This window comes from Perognathus longimembris, chromosome 12 (assembly GCF_023159225.1).
Source record: "Perognathus longimembris pacificus isolate PPM17 chromosome 12, ASM2315922v1, whole genome shotgun sequence".
NCBI lineage: Eukaryota > Metazoa > Chordata > Mammalia > Rodentia > Heteromyidae > Perognathus > Perognathus longimembris.
In genome coordinates this window covers 63,235,290-63,256,176 of record NC_063172.1, presented here as the reverse complement: position 1 = coordinate 63,256,176, position 20,887 = coordinate 63,235,290, and the positions used below count along the sequence as shown (strand labels likewise).

General features: G+C 44.2%; 1 protein-coding gene across 1 annotated transcript in view; it reads left to right on the top strand.

Moving 5' to 3' along the window:
• The first annotated feature begins 5,054 nt into the window (after positions 1-5,054).
• The window catches only part of Ggh (gamma-glutamyl hydrolase), a 30,838-nt gene continuing 15,005 nt past the window's right edge, over positions 5,055-20,887 (top strand). The window contains exons 1-5 of the mRNA XM_048358807.1: positions 5,055-5,211; positions 10,865-10,979; positions 15,079-15,129; positions 18,186-18,270; positions 20,223-20,361. Of these exons, the coding sequence (XP_048214764.1) occupies positions 5,103-5,211; positions 10,865-10,979; positions 15,079-15,129; positions 18,186-18,270; positions 20,223-20,361 (499 nt within the window). The 5' untranslated portion in view covers positions 5,055-5,102. The remainder of the gene's footprint in view (positions 5,212-10,864; positions 10,980-15,078; positions 15,130-18,185; positions 18,271-20,222; positions 20,362-20,887) is intronic.

The following is a 20,887-nucleotide window of genomic DNA, read 5'->3' as shown; positions in this document are numbered from 1 at the left end:
TGATCTTCGAAACTACAGGTATGTGGCATTTGTGCCCATGCTTTACATCCATCCTTTGCCCCAAATGACAGTGATTCCAAACGCAAAGTGATTGAACTCTGAGACATCACGATGCTCCCACCAGATCCGATTCCACAGGCCATGCGGATCAATGAACCCCCAGTTCTTATCAATCCTATGTTGAAAGGCTGACCCCGATCCATTGCTAATCATCTCCCACCTAGTCTGCTGCAATAGCTTTCTCTAGAACTACAGGTTTCCCATTGAGCCTCCCATTACTCACTCCTTTTGTGATGCCAGAACTGCCTTCATCGCTGACTTGCAAGACAGGTGCACTGCGTACAAGACCATTTGCTACTTGGCTTCAGGACCCTTCACACCCAGGTCCAACCAGTTCTGCCATCCTTCTATGGCAGGACTCACGACTCCACCTAGCCTCCAGGCACATTTACCTCCTCACCTCTTGGGAGACTCCTCTTTTCCACATAAGCCAGAAACAACCTGGGTGGGGAAGGGCTTACATTAGGCTTTGAGCCTTTGTTTTTCTTGCTCCCACTTGCCAGTGTGCTTTATTCTGATCATCCCCAGTCCTGCTTCCTTGTCACATCTGTAAAGCTGTCAGAAGCTCTACCAGTAAGGACTCTCTGCTTCCTCTTGGGTGTCTCCTGTCTGATTTTGTAGCTGCCCACCTTTCCCTTAGGAAAACTTTTTTCTTTTTGGGTGTAGTCAGGTTTGAAACCAAGGCCTTGCACTTGCTAGGCAAGTGCTCTGCTAACTCACGTAGTCATCTTTCCAGCTCTTTTGTTGGCTGGTTATGATGGAGATGGGGCCTTGCACACCGGCCTGGGCTGTGGTCCATGTATTTTAGTGTTCCTGTTGTAGTTCACACGCAAGCACCACTGTGGCCAGGAAATGCTTGAGAAGATGTCTTGTGCAATTTTATGTTGGGGCTGACCTCAAACCACTAGGATTGCATTACAGATATTCGTCTCTACCACCAGCCTACTCCTTTGTGAAACAGAATCTAACTTTGTAGCTTATTCTAGCCTCAAACTTTCCATTCTCCTGTCTCAACCTTCCCACTCGTAGGGATTAGAAGCATAGACTATTTAACATGCAGGAAACTCCAACTCTGTTAATTTCATAAACAAACAGGCTAGCCTCTATAAAGTTGTGTAGAATCACTGTAAAATAGGCAAAATGTTATTACGATTTACTTCTCCTGTACAATCTCCTCTTCCATGAACAAACCCAGCTAATGTTGTAGAGAGGTGGTGGTTTTGGGGGTGGGTTTGTGCAGCAGAACTTTCCCTTTCTTCCTCAGAGCATCACAGCCTGAGGTGTAGGGAACTGGAATGGAAATGGGCAGGTGGAGCCCACACTCGGTTCTGTTGTCCTTCCCTATCGTCATGTCCCCTCCCACCTCAGCCTTAACTCCTCTGAGGAACGTTAGTCTATCAGTCACCTCTGAGTTTCTGAGTGGAAATATTACTGTAATTCAGTAGGTAGAGGACCTGAGCTCAGCGCTGTCAACACTCAATCTTAACTTCAAAGTCTTGCTCATTGGGACTTAATGTATCTACAGACAAAATACCCTTTTTTTTTTTGGCCAGTCCTGGGGCTTGGACTCAGGGCTTGAGCACTGTCCCTGGCTTCTTCCCGCTCAAGGCTAGCACTCTGCCACTTGAGCCACAGCACCGCTTCTGGCTGTTTTCTGTATATGTGGTGCTGGGGAATTGAACCCAGGGCCTCATGTATATGAGGCAAGCACTCTAGGCCATATCCCCAGCCCCAGACAAAATACCCTTGATAGCCCCCCTGAGTACCTAGGAAAAAAATCTTCCTTGTAGGAAACACTTTCTCTTCTAAATGAGTGTCACCATTTCCTCCTTCTCTAAGGTGGGAAGAACTCTGAATTCTTTAGCTGGATATTGACAATATAGGAGCTCTAATTTTCCTGCCATTTGTTTTCCTCTTGTAACAAGGACTAAGGAAATTGATCCAGGCCCTTTAATTGAGTCTTCTGATGTCTGTAATTCAAAAACCTCAAGTTCTCTCTATCCTCTTCTGATCTTAGACTCACCAGTACCTCATTATCCTTTCCTCTTTTTGAACATGAAAGGGATGGATATGCACTCAAGTTCTCAGCCAGAATACAGCCGACTTCCTCATCACCAACGCTACTGGAAAACTAAAAAGTGTGCAACGCTGGGTTCACATTTCAAGCGAGAAGACGCAAGCTTTACTTTAAATAAAAGTGCATTTCAAAAGGAAACCTGAAGTCCTCCGCAGCAGAGGACAACCACGCGTAAACTGCTCTCAAGAGCTCACGCCGCCACGAAGCGCTCCGCTTCCGCCTGAGGCAAGAGTCAAATCTATGTGTCCTGTGCTTCAACCACATCTCCCTCCGCGTACTTTTCATTGGCATCCTTCGATTTCCCTCTGTATCACCCGGAAGTGTCCACATATTGTGAACACATGCCTGTCTTATCTTTTTGCCCTCCCTTTCCCCTCCATTTATTCACACTCAACTCTTAAACTTGAGACAATTTTTTGGTTTTGGTTTTTTGCTGATCTGATTAGTCAATCTTAACATCTTTCTGCAAAACGGTGGCTTTTAATCGGTCATCTTTTCCCAAGTTCCTCTCCCCATGCTGAGAAACTCCATAGCTGCTGATTTAGGTGTTTTTCATTTCTACAATGTTAGGAAATTCTGCTTGTAAAAAGTCATGCTTTTTTTTTTCCTCTTGCAATTCCACAGAGCTTTGATTTTCTGGGTTTGGGCTTCTGTCTACATTTCATTTGCTCAGTCAGCCTTTTTAGCCAGTCCTGGGCCTTGAACTCAGGGCCTGAGCACTGTCCCTGGCTTCTTTTTGCTCAAGGCTAGCACTCTGCCACTTGAGCCACAGCGCCCCTTCTGGCCATTTTCTACATATGTGGTGCTGGGGAATCAAACCCAGGGCCTCATGTATACGAGGCAAGCACTCTTGCCACTAGGCCACATTTCCAGCCCCGCTCAGTCAGCTTTGATGACACTACTTAAAACTCTCTCTCATTTTCCCACAGAAAATGCCATCTTGGAACTCTACCATTTTATATACAGAAAAGTCCCAATCAAATTATTTCTCTTTCATCCATCCTTTTTTCATGACCTTGCATGGAAAGGATTGCCCTGTTTCACTTGACTAGTCCTCAAGAGACATCGATTTTGTTTTGGTGTAAAGGAGCCTATTGGCATTGCCTTGGACATTCTACAGGCATACGTTACCCATTGGGCCTTGTTAGTCTTCTCCATATCCATAGCTCAATGGTCCTCTTAAACTGTGTACATTGTCTGTCCTCTTCAGTGACCATCACTGGTCTTGACATTGCTCTGTGTGCATCTCCTGAAAAGGTACAGGTTACATCAAATATTGCTCTGCTTTTCCTTTTGCTGCTAGACCTGAAGACACCCCTGAAAAGGAGTTGCCAGCACTTACTGCTAGGGAAAGGAATGAATAGTTTTTGAAGGTAGTTGAGTTACCTATACAGCAAAACCCTGCCTCTGGCCCTCATCTAAAACATTGGGTTAAGAAAATGAGCCATTTTTAGAGAATATGTTTAGTTGGAGCATACAAATAAAACACTTTGGCTAACAGATCTACATATTGAGGGCAATGGAGAACTATCCTTTTTGAAGTGGGGCAATTAGATCCTAGTCCCTGATGTATGTATGTATGTGAGGGTTACTTTAAAAACCTGTTACGGAACTGTAATATGTCAAGTTCTCTTTAAGTGGATTCAAGCGCAAAAGGTCATTCTGGAAGTGAGTCAGTCATATCTAAGTTACACGGGGAAGGTTAGGGTATGTCACAAAGTGACTGTGATCTTTACTACACCCTCGCTAGCATATTAGCTACGTGAAACCTCGTTTGTGGAGCCTGGAGTCCCTGTATTGCCATTCATTCACCGGGTTCATATTCCGAAAGTCAACTCTCTTCTGGAATGCACCTGATGCTTCTGGTCCTTCCACGTGTCTGCCTACAGTACATTCCCAGCACTACCCCTGCGCTTGGTTGGCTTTTATGCTGTTCTTTTGTTGCTTCTATTCCTTGGGTTGGTTCTTTATTTTCCACTATTTTTTGTTTTTTGGTTTCTATTTGAGTATTTCTGTCTGGGAGTGTGGAAATTCTTCATCTGTGATGTTTTGTCGTTTCCTTGGTTTTCCTCCCTGATTTGATCAGCTGCTGCCTCGTCCCTTCCTGCTTCGGTCCGTTCCCATGTTTTTTGGTTTTGAATTTCTAGTTCTAGACTCGATCCATCTTGTTGGAGAATGTTTGATTTGGACCTTAACGTCTGGTTTTCGCCTCTGTGTGTGCGTGGTGTGTGCGTGGTGTGTGCACGTGCGCGTGCGTGTGCATGCGTGCTGATAATGGGGCTTGAACTCCATGGGAACCCGGGGCCCGGGTTCGAGTCCCGCACCCTCCCCGCCCCCCCCCCTCACCTCCGCCCCTCCCGGGCACGGAACGCCGCGGGACGCAGCCAGGTTCTCCCGAGCCTTCTAGAACCTCGTCGGGCTCCGTGGCTGCTTGGTGACCGCAGGGGCCCGGGCGCGGACCCGCCACAGATGCCCGTGGAGGCCCCGGGCGGAAGGCCTCGCGGACCGGGCGGCTGAGAGGGAAGCCTCGCGGGCCGCGGCGACGCAGGCGGCGGCCGAGTCCGCCGGCGCAGAGGGGGTGCGGAGGCTCGGCGGCCCCGCCAGGGGGCGGCGGCGCGCGCGGGGCGCGGGCTAGGCCATGGGGCGGGCGCGCCGCGCGCGCTCCCCGCGCCGCGCGCCCCCGCCCCGCGGCCGCCGGCCCGGCGCTCCGGGACTACATTGCCCATAGCCCCGCGCGGCCGCGAGCGCGCGCCCGCCCGCCCGCCCGCCAGCCCGAGCCTCGTCGGCGCCGAGGGTGCGCGGCCGCCTCGGCCCCCGCCCGCCCGCGCGCCCGCCTAGCCCCGCGCGCGCGCAGCCCCGCCCGCGCGCCCGCGCAGCCCCGGCCGCGCGGCCCCGAGCGCGCAGCCCCGGCCGCGCGGCCCCGCGCGCGCCTTTGAAAGGCGGCGGGAGCGAGGCGGCGCGCACGATGGCGAGCCCCGGCCGGCTGCTGTGCGTGGCGGCGGTGCTCCTGTGCGGGGCGGCGGGCCCCGCGCTCTCCAGACCCCGCCACCTCGCCGTCGACAAGCCCATCATCGGTGAGGGGGCGGCGGGCGGGCGGCGGGGGGCGGGGGGCGGGGGGCGCCGGGCCGGCCCGCAGGTCCTGCCGCGGGAGCCGCGGGCTGACGGGGGCGCCGGAGCCGGGCAAGGAGCGGCGGAGAACCCCGCCAGCGAATCTCCCCACCCGCCTCTCCCTGTCCCTGTCGCTCCTTTTCCTTCTCCCTTCCTTCCTTCCTTCCTTCCTTCCTTCCTTCCTTCCTTCCTTCCTTCCTTCCTTCCTTCCTTCCTTCCTTCCTTCCCTCCCTCCTTCCTTCCTTCCTTCTTCCTTCCTTCCTTCCTTTCTCCCTCCCTCCCATCCTTCCTTCCTTCCTTCTTCCTTCCTTCCTTCCTTCCCTCCCTCCCTCCCTCCCTTCCTTCCTTCCTTCCTGTCCTCCCTCCCTCCCTCCCTCTCTTCCTTCCTTCCTTTCTGTCTTTCCTTTATTTTCCTTTTTGCCTTCCTTTCTTTTCTTTCCTTCCATCCCTTCTTTCTTTCTCTCCTCCCTTCACTGCCTGCCTTCCTTTATTCCTGTCTTTCCTTTCTTTTTCTTTCCTTTCTCTTCCTTCTGTCCCTTCTTTCTTTCTCTCCTTTCTCTGCCTGCCTCCCTCCCTCCCTTCCTGTCTCCTTCCCTTCCCTTCCCTTCCCTTCCCTTCCCTTCCCTTCCCTTCCCTTCCCTTCCCTTCCCTTCCCTTCCCTTCCCTTCCCTTCCCTTTTCTTTCTTTTGTACATAGGTAAGCGTTTTCCACTCAAAGAAAAGCAATTTAAAAAAAAAAAACATAGCTAGCAACTCCTGCTAGTTTGTGTCTAGAAATTCTGTATGTGCATTTTACTCAGGAAAAACTTCCCTGTTGAGGGTGTATTTCACCTACAGTGCGGAATGCAGAAAAATGTAATAGATTATCTTGGACGTTGTCATCTTTAGCCTCATGGGACAGGAGTGGCTGATGTGTACCTAATATCAGTTCTTTAGTTTATTTTTTCTTCCAAAGCCGGGATTTGAATTCAGGGTGTGTGCATTGTCTTTTAGCTTTTTTTTCACTCGAGTTGGTGCTCTACCGCTTAAGCCACACCTCTATTTCTGGCCTTCTGGTGGTTAATTGGAAGTAAGAGTCTTAATGGGTTTTCTTGACCAGGCTGGCTTTGAAGTGCAGTCCTCAGATCTTAGCCTCCTAAGTAACTAGGATTACAGGTGTGAGCACCTGGCACCTGGCTTCTATATAATCTTCAAGCAAAGTATGCAATTTTTTTGTTTGTTTCTAGCCCCTGTATGTTTTCAAGAGAGAAAAATCAACTTGCATTCACAATGAAACAGAATTTTGAGACAGAGTCAGCGAAAGCCTTCTAGGAGACACCAGCCTGAAATTAAATTTTGCCAAAAGAAACTTTTGGGTAGACAAGTAATACAGGTTTTATCCAACCTTGTGTATGATTTATGTCATTCCTATTTTTCCTTTCCTCAAGAAGCTGAGCACTGTATTCTGCAACCAGACAAACTAGAGATTCATTCCATATCTTTGCTCCATTAATTGTGTGTACTGATATTTGGAGCCTGCAAAGCTATTTACTATGACAGTTAGATCTTCAAAGCACACTATGTAACTTTATGCAAAGACAGGACATTCATTTCCCTTTCCTACCATCTGGAGTAGTCCTAGAAGGAAGAAACAGAAAGGAAGTATATCGTTGGTCACCCTGATGGATTCAGACAAAATCGTTGACTGAGCACCAAGTATGTACAAGGCATAACTCTAGAAAGTGCAAAGAATTCTAAGACAAGCCACAAATGTTATGGAAGCCCTCAAACATGGGAATGGGTTGGAGTCACATTTCTGAGGACAGGGAATAGAGTTAGAGATGGGAAAAGTGAGCATGGGAGGAGCAGACAAGAGAAGAGGAGCCATGCTCGTGTGATTTTTCCTTCTAGTACTGGGGCTTGCACTCGGGGCCTGGTTGCTGGCCCTGAACTTTTTCACTTAAGGCTGGGACTCTGCCACCTGAGCCACAGCCGCACTTTAGACCTTTTGGTGGTTAATTGGAGATAAGAGTTTCACAGACTTTCCTTCTTGGGCTGGCTTTGAACTGCGATCCTCAGATCTCAGCCTCCTGAGACCAGACTTCTCTAATGTTCCTCTCTGTTTCTTGCATTCTCCTACTGCCTGGTGTTGTCATGGTCCTCCTCGTCCTCTTCTGCTTCTTCCTTTTCCTGTTCCTACACCTCCTCTTCCTCCTTCTCTCCTTCTTCGACACCTCACCTGCCTAGTCTTATTTCCTGGCGCACGCTTGCTCTCATTTTCTTTTGCCCTAGCCAAGTTTTATTTTCCTTAGTGAAGATGATCTTGTGCTGAGTACCTGATGCAGGTCACGCGAGAAACTGGAAATCCAGGAGTGATTGACGCAGAAGATGGGCTGCTACTGTCTGATCCCTTATGGGCCATGGAAAGGGATTCAGATAAAATACGAAATGGTACAGACACAGCCACTCACTAGACACACAGCAGATACGTACCTTCTTTTTCTGTCCCTTTCTCCTTCCTCTTCTCTTCCCCGATTCTTGGTCTTCTCTCCTCCCTCCCCCCTGCCCTGCTCTCCGTTTGTTTTGGTGCTGGGAGACGAACCCCTAGCTTTTCCCGTGCTGAGTATGTGCTGTTGTGTTTTGATGTGTGTTGGATGTCAGCGTACTCTGTTGGGCTTGGATTTCAGTGTTAAGCCAAGGCCCAGAGAGGTGGTAGGGAGAGACCACATGGTATCTTACAGTTTATTGAAGTTTAGGAACCCCTGGGGTGCTTACGCAAGGTGGTGACTGGGCGATCTGTATCTCCATCTTATCTCCTGGTGCTCCCTCTCCCCTCACGTGACTGTGTGGAGATGGGCTCCTTGCAGTGTGCCAGGCTGACTCACAACCTTTGCACTTGCGGTTCTTGCTCTGCATTGTTCTCTTCCCAGATGGATGCATAGAGTGAGCTCTCTCACCTCTCCCAAGTCTGGGTTCCATTGTTATGTTCTACCTTTTCCAGGAGGACCTGCCTGGCCACCCCCTATTTGAGAGATTTTATAAACAGGACACCTCTTACACGTGTGTGTGTGTGTGTGTGTGTGTGTGTGTGTGTTATAAAGGTGAGGTACAGAGGGGTTACAGCTACTTTACAAAGGGGGGTACAGCTACAAAGAAATGTACAGTACAAAGAAATGTGCATAAGTAGTACATTTCTTTTTTATTTTTTATTTTGCCAGTCCTGGGGCTTGGATTCAGGGCCTGAACACTGTCCTTGGCTTCCTTTTTGCTCAAGGTTAGCCACCACTTGAGCCACAGCGCCACCTCTGGCTTTTTTCTATATATGTGGTGCTGAGGAATCGAACCCAGGGCTTCATGTATGTGAGGCGAGCACTCTACCACTAGGCCGTATTCCCAGCCCCAGTAGTACATTTCTTTTTTTTTTTTTTTTGGTCAGTCCTGGGCCTTGGACTCAGGGTCTGAGCACTGTCCCTGGCTTCTTCCCGCTCAAGGCTAGCACTCTGCCACTTGAGCCACAGCGCCGCTTCTGGCTGTTTTCTGTATATGTGGTGCTGGGGAATCGAACCTAGGGCCTTGTGTATCCGAGGCAGGCACTCTTGCCACTAGGCCGTATTCCCAGCCCCAGTAGTACATTTCTTTTTTTTTTTTTTTTTTGCCAGTCCTGGGCCTTGGACTCAGGGCCTGAGCACTGTCCCTGGCTTCTTCCCGCTCAAGGCTAGCACTCTGCCACTTGAGCCACAGCGCCGCTTCTGGCTGTTTTCTGTATATGTGGTGCTGGGGAATCGAACCTAGGGCCTCGTGTATCTGAGGCAGGCACTCTTGCCACTAGGCTATATCCCCAGCCCTAGTAGTACATTTCTTAATGAACAGTGTCACCCCTTCCCTTGCTTTCTCCCAGTTTTTCCCTCTGTCCCCTCCCTACAAGTTGCATAGTTCATTTTCAATGTAGTGCCTGGTGAGTGTCACCGCTGTATTTGTTCGCCCTTGGTTCCATCCTTTTTTTTTTTTTTTGGCCAGTCCTGGGCCTTGGACTCAGGGCCTGAGCACCATCCCTGGCTTCTTCCCGCTCAAGGTTAGCACTCTGCCACCTGAGCCACAGCGCCCCTCCTGGCCGTTTTCCATATATGTGGTGCTGGGGAATCGAACCAAGGGCTTCATGTGTAGGAGGCAAGCACACTTGCCACTAGGCCATATTCCCAGCCCCTTGGTTCCATCCTTATCTTCCCCCAAACCGATACATTTACAAACAAAACAAAAGGTAAACAAAAAACCCACAAAAATCAGCAACAAAGGAAAATAAATCTCTTGTTTTCATTTCTTGGACTTCATTTTGATAAATACCATTTTATATGATCATATGTGCCTATTGAGCCTTTCTGATCCTCTTCTAAGAATATCCTCCTTTGGTCTTTCTGTCTGTCTAGAGGTCTGTATAACTTATGTCCCAGTCAACAATAAGTACACCGGATGGTAAAAGACAACAAATAGGACATCTCTTTGCTTTACTTTTTGTCCTTAGCACCATCGGACATCACACTATAGATATATCTGTATTTATGTCGGCATCTATCGGTAAATTGTGTCTTTGTACATTTTTCTTTTTCATCTCACTAATTATCCTCCCTCTTCGCTCTCCTATGCATGAGAATTAAAGCCCACAGGGCACAGATGTTTTTTTTTTCTTCATTTCATGTGTCTGCACAGCCTCGTTCAGAGCCTGGCATGTGGTATTATGAAACGATATTGAAGGAATGAGAAATGTGATGTGATCACCTTTGTTTTCAGGTGGAAGACTCACTGGAAGTGGAGGTTTCTTCTTCCCTTTTCTTATTACTGTCATTAGGTAGTTGTGCAAAAAGGTTTCAATTTAACATGTCTGTGTATCTTGCTCAACATCATCCCTTTTGCCATTCTCTGCTATCTCTCCCAACCCTATCAATTTTCCTAGTTCCGTTTGCACGTACACACATTGAATATTAGGACTTCATTCTCCCTCTCTTCCTCTCTTCATTCATTACCCTCCTCCCCCCCACCTAACTTCCCTCGACACCTCCTGTTCCAGCTTCCTGATATTCATTTTGTTAGACTGTAGGTTAGTTGTTTAAAGAAGTTACACCATTGCAGTTCTTCCCTGTACATTCCATACTTTAGTTGGTAAGTTTGTGAATATTACTCTGTAGATGATTACATATCTATTCCTAGATGAGATTCACTTCCACATATGAGAGAAACCATGTGTTCCTTGTCTGTCTGAGATCTCCGAGATGGCAAATATTGTTGGTTGCTTGGTGATGTAGAAGAAGGATGGAAGGTGTCTCCACTCATGTGTTTTGCTTGCAAGGAAACAGTTGTGTCCTGAGATGAATTTCAGGTCTAAGGCTACCTGAAGGACACTAGTGTCATTCTAATCTACTGTGGGAGCGTAGTCTCCCTCAGGTGGTGAGAAGTGGATGTTTGTTGAGACTCAGTTCATCCTCCACCGTTTCTTCCCCAAATTCCACAGATGGACTTGCTGAAGATACTGCCTGTTTAATTCAGTGAACTGAAAGGATAATATAGGGATACCTTCATGGTGATTTAGTTTCTGAGCAAGCAGTCACTGAGTTTGCATGGAACTAAGACTTTTTTTTTTCCAATTTAGGAATTGTGATGCAAAAATGCCAAAGTAAAGAAATGAAAAGCCTTGGGAAATATTACATTGCTGCGTCCTATGTGAAGTATATAGAGTCTGCAGGTGGAAGGGTTGTGCCAATAAGGTATGGTTTCTTGTTTTATACAGTGTATAAAAATTACTCTTTTGTCTCAAATGAATGCTACTCTCATGATTGCCTCAGTTCAATGTGGTAAGATTGCACCTGATTGTTTTGCCACAAACCTAATGCCTCATGACTCCCAGTAAGTTGTTTAATGTATGTAGCAGTATGTCTCTCAAACCATTAAAAGTGCCATACAAATAATCACTGAAAATGAAATGATAGCTTCCCTTATACCAGAAAAAAAAGATCCTCCCAGACACCATGAAAGTAATGAAATAACAGAATCTTTGGTGAAACCAACTTTTTCCATAATAGAAAGTTAAGGGAACACCTAGGTAATGAAGAAATGTTTTAGAAGATGACTATTAAATTTATCTTCAGCTGGATACAGGTGGCTCATGCCTGGTGAGAACTCAGGTAAGGCCCTGAGTTTAGGCCTTGCTACAACCATGCACACAGATGCAAAATCTTTATATTCTACTTTCAGATTTTAGATGTGATCAGGCCCTACAACAAGCATACACACAGATGCAAATCTTTCTATTCTACTTTCAAATTTTAGATGTGACTCATGTACTGGTATTGCTTCATGTGAAAATGGCCCCATAAGAATGATGATTCATTCTCTAGATTCATTTGGAAAGTGCATAACAAGCAAAAATCTTCTAAGTGTTCATAATATATTGTTGCTAAATTTTGTGGCTTAAAATCTCCCGGAACCCTCACCCAGTCCATTCTAAATGATTTTTGCAAACAAAACAACTTTTTTTTTTCCTGAAAACCTACTTCGTGAATAAATAATACTTCTTAAAATGTATAGCAAAGACGTACTTTACTGTCTAAGTGTCACATTAATAGGAATCACAATGGTAATATTACAGCTTGGAGAATTGTGCCAATGGAACTAGGTAAGTTGAAGGGATGGATGGGATTGGAAGAAGTGGGGAGGAGGATGGACTGGGTGACATTGTTCTAGATATATTATGTTAGGAAAATTGAAGGGAGAGCAGAGAAGATAAAAGAGGTGATATCAATCAAGTTGCATTAGACTTGGAAACTGATGATTTTGAATTTGTTGACTGATAACCCTTTTGCACAACTACTTAAACATAATAAAATAGAATTAAATGCATTGTACTCACAGACAAGTTGAATTGAAACTCCTTTCTACAACTACTTAAGGATAATGCAAAAATTGGCAAGCAATGTCTTACTTGATTTTTTTTAACATTTTGATTCACTCTCTCAGATGTTATTGTTATTCTATTATTATACTATTATTATATATTTATATTATATTATATTTATTGTTATTGTAAGGGGTTACAGTTACATAAGTCAGGTAAAGAGTACACTTTTCGTTGGACAATGTCACCCCTTCCCTGGCTACCTTCCAGTTTTTTCCTTTGGTCCCCACAACATTTTCTTTTAATATTAGTCTTTGTAGTCTTTGGGTAGCAAATGTGATTTTTTTTTTTCAAATGAAATCTCATTTGGAATCCAGGTAATGCAGCAGTAGGGCTGGGGAATGGGCTCCCGAGTTTCTTCAGTACAGTGTGCCAAGGTTTTGATGGTGGAAGTTTCATAATGCAGAGTGTGATGTAAGAGGTTACTGCTAATCATGTGGGCGAGGCCTTGTTAAGGAGACAAAAGTTGGTGCCCCAGCTCTGCAGGTGTTTCTAGCACTGGGTGTGGAGTGTAGGTGGAGGGTATGGCTTAGAGCCCTGGCTGTGAAATTGATAGGTCCAAGTCTTCAAAAGAAACTGGTAGGGTGTCCTGACCAATAGGATCAAAAGACTCAGGAAACAAGGAATAGGATGGGAAGGATAAAAGTTTTGAAACCTGATGACTTGCAAAATACTAGGCTTAACAGAGACACTGCAAATGGGCCTGTCGGCATAGAGGTTGATCTCCAGGTTGGGTGTCCAAAGTTCACTGTAAGGAATAGTGTTTTTTTTTGTTGTTTTTTTTTTTTGTTTTTTTAACACAAATCATGTGAAAGAATATAATACCCGGAGCTGAATTCCCAGACTCATCTAGGAAGGGTGGCCTGTGCCATCATCCCAGGACTGTGAGGTTTCTGCCTGTGGCCTGAAGTTTAGAAGGGAGGAAGCAAATGGGAGACATAGGTACAGTTCAGCCGGCTATGAAGGAGTTTGTGATTGGTCCCCTCCTCTCTTGTTGCTGCTGTGTGTGTTTCTAGGGTGCTTGATGCCCCCAGGTTCCTCTGTATGCCACTGTTGGACTTGTGTGGAACAGTTTTAACACACCTGAAAGGTCACACAGCAGCCCAGTGGTTGGCAGCTTCACCTTTAAGTATGACTTTAGTCAGAGTGTATTTTATATCTTTAAGGAAACCATTATAAATCAGAGGACTTCATAAAAGACTGAATTACCCGAGCGCGACTTCTTATGGAGAGAAGGTGCTCTCCACTCTTTCGTGGTTAAACTTGTATGACTGTGGTGCCTGCCATTCCGTGTCAGGCCATCAAGACTAAAGGTCACCTGCCATCATTACTGGACTCAGTCATTTTCTTCTGGTGAAGGAGAAAGGTGAAGTGCTTCTCATGCATGGTCAAGAGAGTCTCATATCCAGAAATGTCTGAAAACACACAAATTGTGCCTTCGTTCAAGTGGAACCTGGTGTTTTACTGGTAGGCTTCTGAGACACACTCTGTAGATAGACCCATGAACTGTGACACGTGTGACACGTGGCGGTCTGAAGTAGTCACAGCCAATGCGGGAGCCATTTATTTAGAATTGATGAAATGTCTAAACCCTGCCTGTGCAGCGGGCTGACTCAGGAGTCCTTCCAGTACAGCTGAGAGATCTATATAGATCTATACCCCTGGTTCCTGATGCTGGTTGTTGTCTACCCTGACTATTGTTGGTACAGTCTGAAAAGACTGGGCTGGCAGAATACCGAGAACTAGTGTAACCAAATCTCACCTGCCTGTCACTTTCCAAGACAGGGCCTCCTCCAATTTAACCTCCATATAAGACAGTGGTGAGCACCACTTTCCTTTCACCCATGGCTTTTGGCTCTCTGACCAAAGGAAGTTTCTTATGAACTGCATTAAAATTAGTTTCTTGAGCTCCCTGGATATGATGGATATTAGGCCTTTGTCTGTTGCATTGCTGGTAAATACCTTTTCCCAGTTGGTCGACTGCCTTTCTAGTTTAGTAGCTATGTCCTTAGCTGTGCAGAAACCTTTAATTCTGATGTAGTCCCATTTGTCAAGTTTCTGTCCTATCTGTTGTGCCCCTGGGACTCTAGTCAGGAAGTTCCTGCCTGTGCCTATAAGTTCTAGTGTCTCTCCTACTCCGTCCTACAGTAGATTCAGAGTTTCGGGTCTGATGGTGAGGTCTTTATCCATTTTGAGTAGATGTTAGTACATGGGGACAGGCTGGGATCCACTTTTAGTATTCTGCATGTGGCTGCCCAGTTCTCCCAGTACCAATAGTTGAAGAGGCCGTCTTATCCATATGACTATGGCTCTTTTGTCAAAAATCAGCTGACTGTAAGTATGTGGTTTTATTTCTGTGTCTTCTAATCTACTGCATTGATCATCGAGTTTATTTTTGTGCCAATACCAAGTTGATTTACATATGTTAAACCAGCCTTGCATCTGTAGAATGGAGCCTACTTGGTCATAATGTATGACTTTTTAAATTTGTTTCTGGATTCTGTTGGCTAATATTTTATTGAGGAACTTTGCATCTGTGTTCATCAGAGAAATTGGTCTGTAGTTCTCTTTCTTTGTTGGATCCTGGCCTGGTTTGGGGATGAGTGTGATATTGGCTTCATAGAATGAGTTTGGGATTACTCCATCTGCTTCTATTTCATGGAAGAGATTGAGGAATATGGGTATTAATTCCTCTGCTTCTGTTTCATGGAAGAGATTGAGGAATATGGGTATTAATTCCTCTCTAAAAGTCTTGTAGAATTCCGTGGTGAATCCATCTGGGCCTGGGCTTTTCCTTATTTTACTTGAGTTTTAAAATTAATATGTTGACTTTATGTGTAGTTTTCCCCCCCTTACATTTCAGAAATGAATGTTTTAATAATTGTTTTTTTTGTGTGTGTGTGAATTTTCAGGACTGATCTTACATATTCGGAGTATTCACATATATTCAGATCCATCAATGGGTAAGTTGTCTTAATGCAGTGTATGGTCAATTGGTTTGACTACATATTGGTGTCTACATATCTGTCCGGTTTTTAAAAAAAATGTAAGTATCATATGTGTTTCTGTATACTGGCCAGAGTTGTTATATAGCTATCATAAATACTAGTTTTCTGAGTACTTTTATAGGAAATGTTTTCTGGGGAGATGATAAAACTGCTATGAGGAGTAGGAGACAGGTTAGGAAATACATCATTATTACATAGAAGACACAGGCAATTATTTGTACAAGTGCAGTGTCATCTTTGTTCTTTTAATGCTTGTCTCAAATAATATTGAAGCCATGTTGAATGCTAAGCAGTACTGCTGGCCTAGGGACTTTAAATCTTAGGCTTGAAGACACTGAGTGGTAATCTTTCAGAGGTAATTTCAAGAGAACTTGGCTATTGCCTTTTGTTAAAATTTCTACCTTCACCACAAAATAGGGTTGGTTAATTTACAGAGAAAGACGTTCAATCACATGAAGAAAATGTTCTATGCTAGCTCCTCATTTAGGGGAATATTGTTAATGATAGAAGTTAACATTTTGATTCTCAGGATGGCAGAGATCAAAATGTGCTAATATTTTGTGGTGAGATAATGAAGAAAATATGAGTAGTCTTATATTGTATTAGTGGGAATATAAATTATGGAATCTCTCAGGGGCAGTTTTGCGATGTGTGTTTCAGTTAGAAACACGTCTTTTCACTGTTCAAAAAGAAATTTACTAAGTACCTGACGTATGTAACTTCTGTGTACATCATCTTTACAATACATTTTTTAAAAAAAGAAACAGATCTTTTTGCCTTGAGAATTTTATTTAATGAATATATTACTTTATGTAAAGACTTAGGCCTACACACACTCATTGTGTTGTTGATGGAAAAGATCAAGTTGGAAGTTACCTGATGGTCTATCACAGCAAGTTAAATCAAAGAGACTAAGTGAAATTATGCAGGAGTTAAGAAGGAGCATCTCTATAGAGGCTGCTTTGGATTATTGTTGTCCTGGGGACAGTATTGTTATATTAAAAAAAAACACAAGGCACAGACTGGTGCAGATAGTTTGTCTATTTATTTTTGAGGTATTGAGGATTGAATCCCAGGACCTTGCACAAGGTAGGCAAGTACTGTGCCACTTGAGCTACATCCCAGTACTCTCTCTTCCTTACTTTTACCTTTTTGATATTGACACAGGGTTGTGCCTTTGCGCTGGGTGATAGTCCTTCTTCTACTTGGGCTTTCCCAAGTAGTCAGGAGTACAGGCAGGGGCTATGCTGGACCTAATTCCTACCAACTTGGCACAACACTCTCTCTCTCTCTCCCTCTCTCTCTCTCTCCCTCTCTCCCCCCCCCCCCCTCTCTCTCTCTCTCTCTCTATATATATATATATATCAAGCAAAGAATCCTTTTTAAAGTTTTTTGCTGCATTGTCCATTTTTATTAAAATATGACACATCTGGAAAGTAAACATTTCATCATGTGTCTGTATGCTCTTTTAAAAAATTTAATTTTATTGTAAAGGTGAGGCACAGAGGGGTTAAGAGTATTTTTTCGGGGGGGGGCAGTCCTGGGGCTTGGACTCAGGGCCTGAGCACTGTCCCTGGCTTCTTTTTGCTCAAGGCTAGCACTCTGCCACTTGAGCCACAATGCCACTTCCGGCTTTTTCTGTGGTGCTGAGGAATTGAATCCAGGGCTTCATGTATATGAGGCAAGCACTCTTGCCACTAGGCCATCTTCCCAGTCCCAAGAGTATTTTTAAAGAACTGCACTGAGAGCATTTCTCTCTATTTTAGGGTAAGATTCAACCCCATTTCCTACTACATGGGTGGAGAAATTGTAGCCCACATTGAAGCTAACCATGCTGTCCATAGCCCCAGACCTAAATGTGTATAAGGAGGTGACAACGCAGGGCCTACAGTTTGAAACAAGTTGTTCCCAAAGAACAGAGGAGCTAAACCAGGAAGGAAGAAGCTGGGTACAACATAACAGAATTTTGTTTTTGTTTTTGTTTTTTGGTGGTGGTCTTGGGGCTTGAACTCAGGACTTGGGCACTGTCGCTGAGTTGCTTTTGCTTAAGGCTGTTGCTCTACCACCCTTCCACTTCCAGCTTTCTTTTCTTTTCGGTGATTGATTGGAAATAAAAGTCTCCTCGACTTCCCTGCCAGTTGGCTTAGGGCCTTGATCCTCAGCTCAGCCTCCTGAGTAGTTAGGATTACTGGTGTGAGCCACCTCACCTGGCTTCTGACAACAGATGTTAAGAGCAGTTGTTTGGCAGTAGGATGGGAAGAAGTCTTATTTTTACTGTAAACTTTTTTTTTTCTGAAGAGCTTTGTAATTTCACTTTTAAAATCCACCTTCATGTGTTTGGTATTTTTAAGCTATGTTCAAAAAAATTATCTGTCTTTCAGTTTGGATCAGTAAGTATTTAGTGTAAAACCAGGTCATTTTAGTAAAACATTTACAATGTTGGCATAGGAAGAATACTTTGGAAGGGACAAATGTAATTACAGGCCAGCCTATAATAGAAGGGCTTATTGAAAATATGCTTTTGGATCACTTCATCCCTTCCAACCTTATCCCATTTGCATTCTTATTTGGAAAGGAATTTAAAATAGTAGTTGTGTAAATGGGAATAAATATTTTTGTCCAGTTCTTGTCCAGTTGCTCCGTGGAAAGCAGCTCTGGTTTTACATTAACGGAGGCCTTCTGCATCTATCTTCCACACTGTTATCCTTCGTTGACACCAGCCTCCTCAGGCCCTCGCAGTCCTCCACGCACACGTTTCCCATGCGTCGCCAAATAAACGTATTCATTGAAAAAAGGTTTTAAAAGAATAGACCCTAAGGTGTTGCTAACTGTACCAGTTTCGAAATGGATAAGATTGAAACTTTCATATATTGTATATGTTTAATTACATATGCATGTGTATGTGTATCTTAATATTTTGATTTTTTTAAAGGAAAAATGTGCTTTACAGTGAAAAGGTTGTATTCCGTTGGTATTCATGGGGGAAATGCATCTCGTTGCTGTTGTTTCAGACTCCTTTTACCTGGAGGAAGTGTCAGCCTTATGCATTCAGAATATGCCCACGTGGCCAAAACGTTTTACAAGATGGCCATCCAGGTAAGTGTCTGTGACTGCATCACTCTAGATGGGTTTGGTGTGTGTCTGGGAGACTGTCTCTGCTGTTAGACATGTGGCAATACTTTTTTTTAAACTTAATTTTATTGTCAAGGTGATGTGCAGAGGGGTTACAGTTACATAATAAGGTAGTGAGTGAGTACATTTTTTTGTCATACTTGTTACACCCTCCCTCATTTTTCTCTCATCTCCCCTCCCTCCCAGCCTGCTAGTTGTACAGTTCCTTTCCAACATAGGCAATACTTTTTTTTTTTAATTAAACTTCTTTCTTTATTGTCAAAGTGTGGTACAGAGGGGTTACAGATTCATACGTAAGACAGTACATTGCTTGTTCAACTTGTTACCTCCTCCCTCATTTCCCCCCCCCCTTTCCTTCTCCCCCCAAGAGTTGTGCAGTTGGTTTTACACCAAATGGTTTTGTAAGTATTGCTTCTGGAATTACCCAGCCTGCCCCCTTCATCTTTTCCGCACCATTCTCCACCAGCACAAACATGCTTCTGCCATGTCTGTATGCCTCATCTAATTCAGGCTTTCTAGGTGTGAACTCCAGCTTTTCATAGCTTAGTAATTCTAGTACTTCTCTGTAGCCTCTTATCCTTTCATATTGCACTGAGCATTAGTCATCCATTAGTAATTCTCTTAATAGAGCATTCTAAATATATCTCACTGGCATAATAAAAATAATTTAAAAAATCTACTCTTTTTGGCAATTCCTTCAGTCCCATTGGCCTTCCTTCTCGGTAACCTGTAGATAGAAAACTTAGTTTTTGTTCCAAAAGGAATAAGAGGTAGTTTATTCTGAGCCCAATATGAGTGACCAAAGTCCTGGAACACAATGTCAGGTTATCCTAAATAATATATTCTGATGTAGAAGAAGGTGCACTTGCTTTTATAGCTACAGAACAAAGGGGTTTCATGGATTAATGTTTTTCCAACTGTATCATTGGGAGCATAGGTAGGCAGGCTTCAGTATAGTGGAGAGGCTCTTCTACAGGTTTCAGCTGTTAGAACTTTCTTAGCTTTAGGGTGGAGGGAATCTAGAGGTTCTCAGTTTAACAGTGCATTCCAAAAGTGTTATCTTGTACTCACATGGATGGTCACTTTATATATTAATAGTGAATGACTATTAAAAGATAACCCTATGTAATTTTGGCTCATCATCTGTAATAATTCATCTCTCCAATCATGATAGTCAATCAGTCAGTCTGTAGGATCTTCAACCAGAGGGGCTTTCTTTGAATACCTTCAGTTCATATACTTTAGGCTACATTAATCAAACGTGAAGAGCCTCTGACTTTCTTTAAAAATGCCCACATTTGACTGGGACCAGTGGGTTTCCCTGTAATACAGGGTATTCAAGAGGCTGACATCTAAGGATTTCAATTTGAAGCCAGCCCAGGCAGGGAAATCTGTGAGATTCTTATCGCCAATGAACCAACAGAAAAGCTGGAGTGCAGCTGTGGCTCAAATAGTAGGGTATTAGGCTTGAACACAAAAGCTCAGGGACAATGCCCAGGCCTCAGTTTATGCTCCAGGACTGGCACATAAAAAAATGCCCATATTAGGTCGACCTTCGAACCCTAGCTTATAATCCTTATGGTTTCTCCCCTTAACTATGACCATCAATTTTATAATTAATCTTGATGGACCTAGTATCTTGCTAACTGTCCTAAATAACTGCTTTAACATTTGAGACATTTGCTTAGTAACTTTTAATAGCTAGATTAAATAATTCTTGGCTTTTTTTTCCAGCCTGTCTGGGTCTTTGGTTTGATAGTCTATTTATGGATCCTGGAAAAAATCTGCAGGAATCCATGTATGCTTAACTCATGTGCCTGGCTGGTAATGACAAGACATATATATATATAATTTTTGTGTCTAATTTTTTGAGTACACTTAGTTTTCTCTCTCTTTCCCTCTCTCACTCTCCGAAGAGTTTTGATGATGGAGACTACTTTCCCCTGTGGGGCACGTGCCTGGGATTTGAAGAGCTTTCGTATCTGATTAGTGAAGAGTGCTTACTAACTCTCACAGACACGTTCTCAAAGACATTGCCGCTGAACTTCACGGAAGGTGAGAATACTCTTTCCAACCCTTTATAATCTGCTTAAGGAATAGGACCGGTTAGCAGCAAGAACTGAAGTCAAAAACACATATAACATCCTTTCTAATTTATTTTACCCATCCCAAAGCATGTGTACGGTTCCCTTGACATTTGTTTATGAGGAAGACTTGAGAATTCTCACTCTTCTTGATTTTATTTTTGAGTTAGCACACATTTGTAGTACGAGAAGGGGTTTGTTGTGATGTTTTTATACGTGCGTGAAAGTGTTCTTAGAACAAATTCACCTCTTCCCTCATTCCTCCCCATCCCTCCCCTCTCCCCATAATATCTCCCTTTGCGATATATTATATTAAATTATGTGTGTGTGTGTGTGTGTGTGTGTGTGTGTGTGCACATAATGTCCTTTGATCCTCTTCACCCCTCGGTATCCCTTTCTTTCTCCTCCTCCACTCTCCACTATCCTGCCCTCCAAGAACTTTGAATATTGGTAACTCATTGCTTTTAGTTATATACATGACCATGTGTAATTAGGAA